Genomic DNA, 14,494 nt, shown 5'->3' with positions numbered 1-14,494 from the left:
CGTTAATTTATTCGTTAGTTAAAAAATTACTTTATATTAGTACCGATGTTCCTTCTAGAGAATAAACAACTCGTACAAACAAGTGACACTATAGTCACCTGTTAATATATAAACTGCTTAAGAGAATGAATAGTATCATGAATAGTATCATAGAATAATCGTGTCACTGACAATTTTTCGAATAATGGTTCCAATGAAGAATCACTAAAAGAACAAAAATGAGAATTACTGATGTATGATTTAAGTAACTTTTTTGGGACCTAGGACATGGAATGATAATTCTATGTAACTCCTTGCATATTCACTTACAGTTGATGTGCAACAAGTTACAGTTTGCACCATAATTGTACACAGTTTTCATCTTTTTATATCCACAGACCGGAGAAGAAAACGTACAAATTTCGGTCTCCATAGACCAATATCAAGTCGTGATGAATACTGCATTATTTCTAATAATATTAACCATCGTTCGTCTCACTCGGTAAGCAGCATTGCGAGGCTGGAACATGAATTTAACTCCAACAAGCAGTAGGTACCTTTGGCATCTGCCGCAGATATACATGAGATGGCTTCGGAGATCATTGTCAAAGCCGCCAATAGTCAGAAGTTTCCTGGAGTCTTAAATCCAGTATGTACGAGTCTTAGGGCATTACAATATTATTATTGCATTGAAAAATTAAGTCTCGTACACCAATATAATTGACATGAAGGAGTCTGTTGATGCAAAACAATAGATATGCACAAGTCAACTAGATCTACATCACAGACGTATATAAGTCTATTAAATCATTACAATAGATATGAATTTTACCTAAAACCCCATCCGTAAGCAGCCATTGGAGTGACACCTTTCTTGCTGATAAAGAATGGTGTGTTGCCGTGGGAGTCAGTGTAGTAGGAGGCGATGGTAATCATGATATTATTCGTTCCTGTAATTAGACTATAGTGACCCTGCAATGTCTTCTTCAGCGCCTCTCTCATGGATACTCTCTGAAAGACCAAGAAATACTTTTCATTGAATTTGTACAAGTAGTAAAGCTTAAAATGAATGCCTGTCTGTTTTGTCAGTCTTAAGTAAGAACTGTTCATTATCAACGAGGTCCCCACTAGAAGGACATAACTGGGTAGTATTTCCAATGTATCAGTATCATACAACTAGTTCTGCAGTTCACAAAACAGATGAGGTCGAACCCATGGCAAGGAAGTCCTAAAACTTGCAGGCCAGTAAGTTAACAACTGGACCACATTGGACTAATAAGATTCATCCAACTTGGTATATTTCTATACACCATAGAGAGGTTAATATGGATGAATCTTACTAGAACGGTATGGTTGACAGGATAACACACTGACCCGAGAGTTTAAGGATTTACTTTTCATGGGTTCGAGTCCCACCCATTCTGTGAGCTTTTTACAGTAGTGTTATGATGATTTCCTGAGTCACGACAACTTAGTTGATACACTGAGGTTTGAGGAAATAGAGACGCAAGTGATATTTGAAATCATTTACCAGGAATATTTTTTCTCGTGTAATTACGACCAAATAACATTACGATATGGAAAAAAACGAATTTAAACTAACTGGATTTACCTCCATATTCTTATAAATGTGCTGCATAATAGGGTTAGAATGATTGGAGAAATATTCCAAACTTATCCCGTTAAATTGCCAGGGCTCAGTGCCCCATTTCCAGTTACTCAGCTTTCCCAGGTCCTCAAAAGTCTCAATAGGCTTTGTCTTTCCTTGAATGGTTATGTGAGCGATCAGTGATGAGCTGTATCCCGTAGTGATGACCAGACAGAACACCAGCCATGAAATCACCAACACCTAAACATAAAGGAAATGTACTCTTTTGTGACGACCAGAAACAGTTCCAGTCAGCTACGTATCAATAACTTCTCACACATCATGCATGTGTCTTAAAGCCATTGCTTGTAAAGATTTACAGTTGCTGTCACACATCAATAAATTCTCAATCAAATTTCACATGTATCATAAAATTAACAATAGGTAAAGTACAAGTTTTATCGTTATATTGGAAAAATAAAATATGAAAACATCATCGTTACTGCATAGCTAACGACTGGAATGTTCAACAATAATATTGATTTTTATGTAGTTTCTTCCGTTTTCTATTATCCGAAACTAAGAAAAATGTTTGCTATGTTTACAGAACTTACTATGCAATTAAATTTTTTATATAAAATTCCTTACCAATTTCCAGTCAGTGAAGTAAATGCTCGTGGAAATTTGATGTGTTAGTCACGGAATTAATAGTGGCGGCACATCTTGTCAAAGTGAGCATTTTCACTAAGCTGAACACCCAAAACCCTAAGTAGAATGATAAGAGCCTCGTGGCTGGCCAAAACTCTCACTAGAATGATAACATAAGAACATAAGAAAGAAGGAAAACAGCAACAGGCCTACTGGCCCATGCGTGGCAGGTCCGAGCCTCCTACCGCCTTAAGCCAATGACCCAACATAGCCAGGTCAGGTCACATCCACTTAAGGAAGGAGCACGGCATAAGACTTACTAGCACAAGCTAGTCGGGTCCAACTCGCACCCATCCACACCCACTCATGCATTTATCTAACCTAATTTTAAAACTACACAACGTTTAAGCTTCAGTGATGGTACTCTGAAGTTTGTTCCACTCATCCACAACTCAATTACTAAGCCAGAGCTTTCCTATATCCTTCCTGAATCTGAATTTTTCCAACTTAAAGCCATTGCTGCGAGTCTTGTCTTGACTAGGTATAACATGGTATGGATATTTTCTTTACACAAATTCATACGATATACTTACTCTTCCTGAGTCACTAACTGGCGGATCAGGAACTGACTGTACCACGAGGGCAGCCCAGCAGTACATGAATGCAGTGCTAAACTTGACCCCATTACCACCTGTCACCCACCGCCACGCTCTCTGCAGCAGCCACAGGATCACGCCCCACACTACCACGCTCACCAGCACTGCCAACCACAACTCTCCTTCACAAGGGTAAAGGTAGCTTTAGCCTCTTATAGTAATCTTTTACAATAATTAAATAAGACCTACTATAAAAAATATGTAATGATATTTAATATGTTTCCCATAAAGTAATGTAAAATATTTTCCAGCAACAAAAGAGTTAGCGCTGTGTAAAAGGCAAAGAAGGACGTAAGTACAATTTAAGATTATTTCAAAAAGATTTTTGAAAAATTGTAAAAATAATCAGAATTACATATTGTATTAATGATCACTGACAAAAAATATAATTCTTGTATCAGGAATTTAGAAAAAAATAAAGGTTGCCTTTCATTATATATATATATATATATATATATATATATATATATATATATATATATATATATATATATATATATACAAGGAATCCGCGAGAGCAGGCGAAATATACACACAAGGCACTGCGTACCTTGTCTTAAGGTTCGTAGGTTCGAGTCTCCTTCAGCCAGAGATCAGTGTTTGTGTATATTTCGCTTGCTCTCGCGAATTCCTTGCATTATTAAAATCTCTAGTAAGGCTGATGCATGCAGGGGATGAGATGAAAAGCTGTAAGCCTTCTCCCTGAATGCTGGCTGCCTTGGATCAACGTGTAGCGCAAGCTACACGCCAAGGTATTGTCCAGTGTGGGTAGATTGGTAAAGCACTGCGTACCTTGTCCTAAGGTTCGTAGGTTCGAGTCTCCTTCAGCCAGAGATCAGTGTTTATATATATATATATATATATATATATATATATATATATATATATATATATATATATACATTCCTTATTCCTGACGGAGGGAAAGGTTAAATAAAGATATTACTATGGTCGTTTTCTTTATTCTGATGAAAGGCTATTTAACGGAATAAGTTTGGAATATTTCTCCATGCATTCTAACCCTATTATACTATTAAATATTCGCAGGTAAGACGTTAAGAAAATTTTATTAAATGCATTTTTCTCAGAATAATGAATACCTGTAAATGGCCTTATGAAGGACAAGTTTTCCGGTAACAGTGAAGGCTTCAGAGATATCACAGTCATCTGCTCTGAGGGATACCCCCTGAGGAACTCTATGACCTTCAGACGTTCTGGTGAGGGACCAGCTTTGGAGCACAAGTCTGTCTCCTCACGCTGAAGCTGTCCCATCATCCCGGTGAAGGCTCCGTTCACTTGCAGACCCCACTGTTGTTCGGGTTCAGATCTAATCTCGTATCTGTTTGCGAAACAATTGAGAAAGTAATATACAATAAATTAATGGGAATATTTGTGGTGGTTTCATGACTGACACACATGCAAAAATGCAAATATGTACTAGGGGAGGCTGAAAACTTGAGCAGCAGTCAGGGATGAGAAAGAAGTCACTATTCTACATTGGGGTCAAAGAACACCGAATGAGAGAGTGATCGTCTGGGAAGTGGCACCAGAAAAGTGTAGCAGGTGAGGTTTCCCGAGGATCGGTACTGACACCAGTACTGTTTATAGCATGTGTGATCGACATATACTAAAAGAAATAGGAAATGAAGACGATGAGTAATTACAACTGGAACTGCAACACACTACAAGAATTGTCTGGCAATTTGCTACTGAAATTCCTCTCTAGAAAATGCAATGTTATAAAGGGAAAATATGGCCTAAATCCAAATACGAATCCGAAAAGGCTGCAAACTTCACTCAAGGAGTAAAACCTAGGAGTGATCAACATACCGAACACATCGCCAGAGGAGCATATAAAACGGAATAACCTGAATGTAGAAGTGGAAACAGGCTCTATATACGGCTTAAAAATTGGTGTGATGAGATCCACGAAGCTAAGATGGACTGAACTCATTAAGGCCAGGAGCTGGACTCGACGATTGGAACAAATACGCGAGAATTATGTCACACAAAACACAAAAAGAAAGTCTGGTCTTACGTGAAATTAAGAGCGGCTGCGAATGTGTTGATCAGTCTTTTGTCTATGGAATCTTTAATTGTGATTATACCACCCGGGTCACTGACGTTAAACTCAAAATCAATATATGGAAAGTTGTTCACAGCAACGACCCGCAACTTGTGGCCCATCAATGTTGTCTCTTCATCTGCTGAAGTAAAATGTAATCCTTGAACTTTAATTAGTACACTTTGGAAAGTAAAAGAAAAAAAATACATATATATAAGTCCTCGTCTTTCATAAATTTCAAGTGAAGAAACATTAGTAGTGCATAATAACTATTTGTCATAAGAAAAGTTAATAGAAAATATTTTGAAATGTAAATTATATATCTCCTCAATTGGATTAGGGAAAGATGTAATGTTCTTCAGCAAAAATTTTGGGATAACGAATAGTTTACCCAGGAAGAGATGTGAAGTGTCTTGAAGTGTAGGTGTGAGGACCCAGTGATTGATGACTCGTGCGTCCGCTTCTCCGTTGTTGCAATACATACACCGACGGTACACCCACACACCGCCACTCTCTGTTACTACATGCAGAGGTTAAACACACAAACTATATATATACATAGACTAATATATATATATGTCGTGCCGAATATGTAAAACTGGTCAATTAGCAAGAACTCATTTAAAATTAAGTCCTTTCTAAAATTTTCTCTTATACGTTTAAAGATATTTTTTCATTAATGTTGATGTAAAAATTTATAATTTTGCACCAAAAGGAACTTAGAAAACTTACCTAACCTTATTACGACAAGTGCAATTTATTTTAGCGTAACCCAACTAAATATATTTTAGATTTGTTTACAGTAATTTAATACTAAACAAACACAGTGAAATATATTTTTTTCGTTAGGTTGAGAATGATTTTGGCGAAATTTTTGCATACACAAATTTTCACTTGTCATATATGGCAAGATGAGCGTTGTTATTTAAGCCAAGATGGCAAGTTCTGCCTATTCGGCACGACATTATATATATATATATATATATATATATATATATATATATATATATATATATATATATATATATATATATATATATATATATATATATATATATATATATATATATATATATTATTATTTTTTTATTTATTATCACACTGGCCGATTCCCACCAAGGCAGGGTGGCCCGAAAAAGAAAAACTTTCACCATCATTCACTCCATCACTGTCTTGCCAGAAGGGTGCTTTACACTACAGTTTTTAAACTGCAACATTAACACCCCTCCTTCAGAGTGCAGGCACTGTACTTCCCATCTCCAGGACTCAAGTCCGGCCTGCCGGTTTCCCTGAATCCCTTCATAAATGTTACTTTGCTCACACTCCAACAGCACGTCAAGTATTAAAAACCATTTGTCTCCATTCACTCCTATCAAACACGCTCATGCATGCCTCCTGGAAGTCCAAGCCCCTCGCACACAAAACCTCCTTTACCCCCTCCCTCCAACCTTTCCTAGGCCGACCCCTACCCCGCCTTCCTTCCACTACAGACTGATACATTCTTGAAGTCATTCTGTTTCGCTCCATTCTCTCTACATGTCCGAACCACCTCAACAACCCTTCCTCAGCCCTCTGGACAACAGTTTTGGTAATCCCGCACCTCCTCCTAACTTCCAAACTACTAATTCTCTGCATTATATTCACACCACACATTGCCCTCAGACATGACATCTCCACTGCCTCCAGCCTTCTCCTCGCTGCAACATTCATCACCCACGCTTCACACCCATATAAGAGCGTTGGTAAAACTATGCTCTCATACATTCCCCTCTTTGCCTCCAAGGACAAAGTTCTTTGTCTCCACAGACTCCTAAGTGCACCACTCACTCTTTTTCCCTCATCAATTCTATGATTCACCTCATCTTTCATAGACCCATCCGCTGACACGTCCACTCCCAAATATCTGAATACGTTCACCTCCTCCATACTCTCTCCCTCCAATCTGATATATATATATATATAAAATATATATACATATAATATATATACATGTATATATATATATGTGTGTGTGTGTGTGTGTGTGTGTGTGTGTGTGTGTGTGTGTGTGTGTGCTTACTTTCTTCTCTGAAGATCTTCCTGAAATTTGAGCTGTGTCGTGGTGGGTCGTGGAGGGGCAGGTCGTGGAGGGCCAGATAGTGAACGTGAACAGTATTGCGGAGACTATGATGGAGAAGCACATCCTTCACTCCTACCCTCCCACCAACCACTACCACCCTGGCCTCAGCTTTCTTCCACAGTGCTGCTCCCTCTAGAAACCTGAAGTTTATGGTCACATTATACTCTGCATTTAAGTTTGTTTATGGAGGATCAAATTCAGACAGCGAAGCAAGAGTTGTTGATGTGGATTGGCTCTTAAAAAAGATGGAGCAGAACAGGTTGATTAAAAAGATGTATAATATCGTGTTGGAAAGATGGAAAAGGTAGAAAGAAAAATAATGGAGGTTAAGTATCCGGCATGCATGGGAGATTTAAATGAAGTGAGACACGAGGATTTTCTAGTATGTTGAGTTCTTGGAGAGCTAGCACTAACATTTACCAAGAGATTTATTGAAACCGGTCAGCCGGACTTGTCCTGGAGGCGTGAAGTACAGTACCTGCACTTTGAAGGAAGGGTTAATTGAATTGTGATATCCACACACTTCTGACAACAGCTGCTAAACAAATGATGGTCTCAAAGCTACCAAGGTGGAAGACGGCCGTCGTGTTCAAAATATATTAGCTAAAATCGAGATCCGTTTGATAATGCCAAAGTTATTCAGATACCAGAAATAACCTGAATACCGGAAATAACCTTAATATAAGTCATGTTTTACATATACTAAATATTCCAGCACAAGATCGTATTCTCATTTACTCTAATTATAAATCTTAAAGTTTGGTCAAGTTTTTAAACAGCATGGAAACACCGTGGTTTGAGCACCAGGGCTCAGTGAGATGAAGCGATAACCGTCCCAGTGAGACGTTTCAAATACAGAGCCAATTTGCTGATTAGGACAGAGTGGAGTCCTGTGACTGTTGCCTTCAGTCACACTCAAGAATGTACATAGTAAATATGCTGTATGTATATATTAATCAACCGTGTTACATTCTTGAATCACGATCTGCAGCAGCGATATGGTTGATAAATATTTTTGTTTACTCATTAAAGTTATCACTCTGCTTATAAAGAAGTATACTTTAGTCTACCATCCTTCGCACGAGCAATCGCAAGGGAAATAACAGTTAAAATTCACAATATGTCAATACATGGAGCAACTTATCATGGAAATATAAGCTGTTTCTAGTAGGTAAGCAAGTATTACCTAAGGATAGTGGTGGTATTGTTGGTATCAGTGAGGTCGAGGACGAGTCCCCGGCAGGTCGCTCTAATGTCGCTCCACAGTCCCTGGAGGAGGTGGTCCTGGACCAGCTGGTCTTGAGAGAAGACCGATCCAGCTTCCACCACCACCACACCAGCTTCCATACCTTCACTCAGGCGTCTGAATGATACAAACTTCACAATTTTTTTTTTTTACCTCCTTTTCTCATCTACAAATTTTAAATATGGTCCAAGATAATAGCTAGCAAAAAAAATGAGATATTACAAAACATTAAGATTAGAATATCAGTGATATGATGTTGACATTATTTTGGTGATAAGGAAGCTTGACAGTATTGCACACATTTCAATGCGTCAATTAAACTGCCATTTTAAATGTATAAATTATTTTCCTACCTGAGAACTGTAAAGGCAAGAGGTGGTTGAGGTGTACTGGTGATGACCACCAGGTGACAGCGGGCGAGATAGTGCTCTACCACCTGACCCACCATCACGCCCACATCCACGCCCATGTGCTCCACAGATCCACCCGTATCCACGCCTACGTGCTCCACGGCTTGGCCCACGTTCATATGTTCAACCAGTCCGCCCACATCCACGCCCACCTCAACGGCGTTGCCTATTTCGTGAGTAGCTACGGGTGATGCGCTGATCACCGCCGTCATTATCATTACACGAAATTCGAGCAGCACCATCCTGATCGGAAATGTGGGGATCATGAAATTTATTAAAATACAGTAAACACAATTAGGAAGAGAGGAACTTTCACTTGTGGAAGAGGATTCTTCAGTCATTACACATGCGTAAAGACTTAGATTATTTATACATGTGTAGTGTAGGAGGACTACAGGTCCTTTCAATAACCTATTTATTCAAGAAAAGTTGGCCTAATGGATTGGCTAAACTGTAATTTTCTCGATTCAGTTTACTGTATTTTGTGAGCCAATCAGAGCAACTTCCAGGTATCTGCGTCGTGTTTCGTCCTTGACGACCAACCGGGTGTTATACCAGGCCATCAGATGGGCAGTCTCGTTCCTATGTATAACGCAGACACTGTTCATATTGTTAGTCCTGCACGCCCGTTGTTCTTGCAACTTGATCTTGTAGTCACGGCCACAGCAGGATATGATGCAGACTGTGTTGGTATGGTTCGTGCTGATGTCTAAGCTTAGATAAGTCTTCGATGGTGACGGGTTGCTCTTTAAGAAAGTGGGTGTGACATACCATATGTTGTTTATCTTCATCAGTAAAGAGAATATTGTGTGCTTATTCCGTTCCGTTGCTGATTTTGGCCTTGAGCCATTTCTTTAAATTATTCCTTTTTGTGTATTTAATTTTCAGGTAATTTATTTTGAATTTATTATGAAAGCCTTGTAAGTCAATAATGATCCAGGGCAATAAAAAAAAATTATATTTTTATTTCCAGTTTGTGAAGTGGTGATTTGTTCCAACCCCGGTAATGTGATTTTATACGTAATACAACCTGGATTATGATAAAAGCAGAATATTTTTGTTGAATTCAGCGAGATAACAGATATAGACTTTCGAAAATACAGTAAGGTGGGATGAAGATGTAAAATCAGTTTTAAAAATTAATTTATTGCTGAAGTGTCTCACAGTTATTTTTCCAGTTCAGAACGCAAATAAACTTTCTCACATAAACTGCAGAGTATCCTACAAAGTTTATTGCTAAACTTAACAAATATAATTCAAAAATTTCCAATGTTTATCACCAATGAATATCAATTTCGATCTAAGAAGAATCTTAAAGCATACTGGATTGTTTAGGTCTTTTAAGCCAGTTGAAAAATAATGAAAATATGTTAGTTATAGACCACAGATAACACATTTATGATAGCTAAATTCCCTGCAAGAGTACATTGTTCTAATTTTGGATTCACTAAGCGGACATACCATTGTAAACAAATTTAATTTACACTTCGTTAATATTGCTAATAATTCGTAATTTTTCCCGAATTAAATCAAAGTTCTCGCACAATAGTCTTGCGAAATAATTTTCCAGCGAAGCGGAGAATTATTCTCTTGATGATAAAGCCAGGGAAACGAATTAGAGCAGCAAGGTTCCCTGCTACTGAGCTGAGAGACTGGGTAGGTACGGTAGAGGGAGAGTGATCTGCAGTGAGATTGAGTCTCCAGCGTTCCATAGTCTCGCCAGCGACGGATCCACCTGTATACTGTGGAGACACTGCTGCCACTCTCTAGGGATATGTCTCTCGCTGTCATGCCCCAAAGCCACATCGTCACAATCTTGGCTCGTTCAGCTGTTCGCGTCACAATTTTTATTTTTCGTTTTTCCATGGTATTGGCTGCCAAGAAAAATATGAGGAAGTGTCAGCTACTCGCAGTAGCAATTTATCAATGAATTCCAGTGTACTGAACTAATAATAACAATATATATATACATTCCATATAATGTATATATATATATATATATATATATATATATATATATGCAGTGCATGGTTGAATTAGATAATCTGAAGTACGATAATGTCCAACAGTAATTTTTTTTAATTAAAAATCACCTTTTGTTATTGAAAACCACTACTGAAAATGTGTAAACCTGCAGTAAAACGTTTAAGTTAACGAAATTTAGCGTTTAATAACGTAATGCGGATGATAAGATGACTCTTGTGAATGTGCTTAAGTTATTGTAAAGGATTACCTTCTTATAGAATGCATTTTCATATATTATGCAATACAATAACAAACAGGCGATCTTAATGAAAAAACTGGCCACATAGGGATGGAAATCTCTGGAGCTAACGAATTCCCTCTCCTTGTGGCTAGTTCCGCATATCATATGACGTTCAAACTATTACGTATACTTAATTAGAATCTTAAAAATAGAAAATATACTAATTGACTATTATGGTTATTCAGTGTTATGAGACAAGTAACCAAGATTTAAATTTTATTGTGTGTTGATGCTACAGTTATCACGTTAATCTTATCTATAATTTACTGGATGGTCAAACCATTCCCCCGGCCGGGATTGAACCCGCGGTCAGAGAGTCTCAAAACTCCAGCCCGTCGCGCTAGCCACTAGACCAGCTAGCCACAATAAGATTCATCCAACTAGGTATATTTCTACACCATAGGAAGGTTAGCACAGGCACCACTGTGACCACAAATGCAAGTTTTTACAGACGAATCTCCAGCTAGCGTGGCCGTGACGAACTCTAGCTCAAGTCCCTAGTTGGATGAATCTTATTGTGGCTAGCTGGTCTAGTGGCTAACGCGACGGGCTGGAGTTTTGAGACTATGACCGCGGGTTCAATCCCGGCCGGGGGTATGGTTTGTTTGCAATCGTGTCATTACGATTTCTTGAGTTACTGGATGGTGTTTGTTAACGAGTAATTACACTCTTATCAAGCTCCACAATTCAGATATTTTGTTTGCTTTCAAGTTTGAGATACATGAATGACTTGACAAAAAAAAAAAATGAGTAGCATGCTGGTTACTCTTAAACTGGTATGTACATTCAGTAGAGTAGATGGCGGTACTAAAATAAGAGCATCTGTCAGAACGATGACAAATATCAGTAATTTAAAGCTTAGAAAACTGATTTTATCGATAGCTGCATCTGATAATTCTGAGTAATTCTTCAGGCAGTTATAATTAATATTTTTTGGAGAGCTATTTTAAAAAGGAAACACTTGTCACATGTCAAAACACTACATAATATTTAATGCAAGTATTTAAAACCAAAATTTTTCTCTCATTTCACCGAATATCCGCATTACATCCTCATTCATCAGAAAGATCACTCTTATATCATGTGACAGTTACCAAGCAATATGTATACAATAATGCATTTAAACCGAGTGATTCGGTAGTTACCTGATACAATGGGCTCTATGTGTGTGGTACCTAATACAGTGGACTTCAGCTGTTTAGTTACCTGATGCAATGGCTTCCAGGTCTGTGGTCACCTCTTGCTGATGTCACACCTAATAATGATTCTAGCAGAGTCAGCCAGGCATATTTATAGGCGAGGAGCTCCGCGCAGTCCCGGCAGATCAAGGCAAAGTTCACCGTTAAGCTCGTTAATTGTTTTGTCTGGCTAAAATGTTTGACATTTATTTATTTTGTGTTTGTGTATATTCATATATTTAAGTGCGGGTGTGTGTTTGTGTAGTTTATCTATGCAAATGTTATTGTGCTTGTGTGATTAACATTGGATTGTAGATAATGTACGAGACAATCAACAATCACCCATTTAGAACCTGGCTGTCCGTTGTTTCTGGGCTTAGATACATTGTCTTCGAGGAATCATTCCTAGGAGATGCAATATACAATTTATAGGTTGGTTGTATAATGGGGTTGGAAGCCTATCGACTATACGAGGGCCACCAGCTCATTACCAGTCAATAATGCTTGGTCGGAGGTTTGGTAATGCTATGAGAGATACTAAGGTGAGAAGAAGGCGTGGGCGAGGTTCTCCCACAGCAGGATCAGGATGGCGAGGAAGCAGCCCAGGAACAACAGGTAGAAGGCGCCCTGCATGTGTTGCATTCCAAGCACTATTTCTTTACTGTCACCCTGCAGAAAAATTCCATGATCACAAAGTGTTTTACATTATACTTTTATAAACATGGAATAAATTAGTTATTTAAAAACATAACAGACTATATAAGAATAATCAAGAAATCTGAAAATGTATACCATGTGTGTATTCTCCAGAACAACTTGAGGACTGAGGGCAGCAGCTGCCCTGTTCTCCCTCACACGTCTGGCTATCACGTCCTCAGTCCAGTATTTTATAATTCCAGCATCTTCCAGTCGCGACATAAGCTGATGAAAACGTGAGTAGAAAGGTGCACCTCTTCTATAAAAGAAAAATATATTTATTAAAAATAAATGTAAGGAAAGACATTAAATCAAACTTGGATGTATGTGGCAGTGAAAGAAAAATAAGTAATATTTTAGTAGTATGAGAAAAAATGCGAGTTTTACCTAAAGCCCCATCCAAAGGCAGCCATTATGGAGACACCTTTCTTGCTGATAAAGTATGGTGTGTTACCATGGGAGTCAGTGTAGTAGGAGGCAATGGTAATGATGAGGTTATTCTCCCAAACAATTAAAGTATAGTGACCCTCCAGTATCTTCCTCAGCGCCTCTTCCCTTGACACCATCTAAAACACAAATAGAGTCCATAGTATTTGTACATGAAACTCAAACTAGATAACTCTGTCTTTACTCGAGAATATCTTTAATTCTATGGATCAAGAGTCTATCATTATCCACGTCCCCCTTGAATGGCATAACTCACTAACATGACCAGTATAAATAAACGAGCAGGTCTATCTGTATATATATATTTAAGAAAATAGTTTTACTAAGTGACTCGTTTTAACGTATTTTCCTATATAGTTTATCTTGTGCAATTACTCGTATTTTACATAAGGATGTAAACAAAATAAACAGAGCACCACTGGACTTACCTCCATGTTCTTATATATGTGCTGTATAATAGGGTCAGGATGCTTAGAGAAATATTCGGCAGGTACCCCTTTAAGGAGCCAGGGCTCGGTGCCCCATTTCCAGTTGTCCTGCTTCGCCAGATCCTCCATGGTCTCTATGGGTCTAGTCTTCCTTTGTACAGTTATATGGGCGATCAGTGATGAACTGTATCCCGTAGTAATGATCAGACAGAAGACTAGCCACCATCCCACTAACAGCTGTACGCAGATATTATGACAGGTTATAGGGCTAACATAAATAAGAGTAATAGGAAGAACTTCTCGTCTATATAAGTTATCAACTGAAGTAAATTTATAATTTTATATTAACTTTAGTTACTCTCGCCATATATTACATAGGGTACAAATGGCCTCTTTCAGAAGCAACTGTAGTGTGTGTATGGTTACAATGGGCTCCTTTTAATCCTAATGTCATCTGTGATATTAAAAAAAATGAAGGTTATTTTATTATTTTTATAAATATGACAAAGGAAAACACTTTTTAACATTAAGCATTAGAGCAAAATGCCAATAACGGTAACATATCTTTAGGCTTACAAACACAGATTTGAGGAGGTAAATCCTACATGAGATTTTCCTCCTCAATTTGATCATGAACACTGACGCATTCATTATCAATTGGCTAATGAATGACAATAAAAATAACATACTTAGCTAAGCTCTGGTTGATAGTTTCAAGTGAACAAAGATGATGTAACGAAAATAATGAAAGAATCTGAACGACGTGTT

At 38.0% G+C, this 14,494-nt stretch overlaps 2 protein-coding genes across 5 annotated transcripts in view; both read right to left on the bottom strand.

Annotated features, from left to right (window-relative positions):
• Positions 1 to 12,249, bottom strand: part of LOC138850933 (glutamate receptor ionotropic, delta-1-like) — a 15,950-nt gene extending 3,701 nt beyond the window's left edge. Inside the window, exons 1-10 of one of the 4 annotated variants that reach the window (XM_070095592.1) lie at positions 12,184 to 12,249; positions 8,655 to 8,954; positions 8,242 to 8,418; positions 6,996 to 7,195; positions 5,328 to 5,456; positions 4,910 to 5,078; positions 3,972 to 4,210; positions 2,809 to 2,993; positions 1,592 to 1,828; positions 812 to 990 (exon numbers count right to left, since the gene is read on the bottom strand). In XM_070095592.1, coding sequence (XP_069951693.1) covers positions 812 to 990; positions 1,592 to 1,828; positions 2,809 to 2,993; positions 3,972 to 4,210; positions 4,910 to 5,078; positions 5,328 to 5,456; positions 6,996 to 7,195; positions 8,242 to 8,418; positions 8,655 to 8,953 — 1,814 coding nt within the window. In that variant the 5' untranslated portion in view covers position 8,954; positions 12,184 to 12,249. The remainder of the gene's footprint in view (positions 1 to 811; positions 991 to 1,591; positions 1,829 to 2,808; positions 2,994 to 3,971; positions 4,211 to 4,909; positions 5,079 to 5,327; positions 5,457 to 6,995; positions 7,196 to 8,241; positions 8,419 to 8,654; positions 8,955 to 12,183) is intronic. The other 3 variants (XM_070095593.1, XM_070095595.1, XM_070095594.1) reach the window with 3 other exon arrangements.
• Positions 9,842 to 14,494, bottom strand: LOC128695483 (glutamate receptor ionotropic, delta-1-like). Its single transcript, XM_070095599.1, has 6 exons — positions 14,303 to 14,494; positions 13,727 to 13,963; positions 13,239 to 13,417; positions 12,948 to 13,110; positions 12,123 to 12,824; positions 9,842 to 10,585 (listed from the first exon to the last, which is right to left on the bottom strand). Exons 1-5 carry the CDS (start codon positions 14,411 to 14,413, stop codon positions 12,693 to 12,695), a joined length of 822 nt encoding a protein of 273 aa, XP_069951700.1. The 5' UTR covers positions 14,414 to 14,494; the 3' UTR covers positions 9,842 to 10,585; positions 12,123 to 12,692.

This window comes from Cherax quadricarinatus, chromosome 50 (assembly GCF_038502225.1).
Source record: "Cherax quadricarinatus isolate ZL_2023a chromosome 50, ASM3850222v1, whole genome shotgun sequence".
NCBI lineage: Eukaryota > Metazoa > Arthropoda > Malacostraca > Decapoda > Parastacidae > Cherax > Cherax quadricarinatus.
The sequence above is the reverse complement of the archived record's forward strand: the minus strand, read 5'-3'. Positions and strand labels throughout refer to the sequence as shown.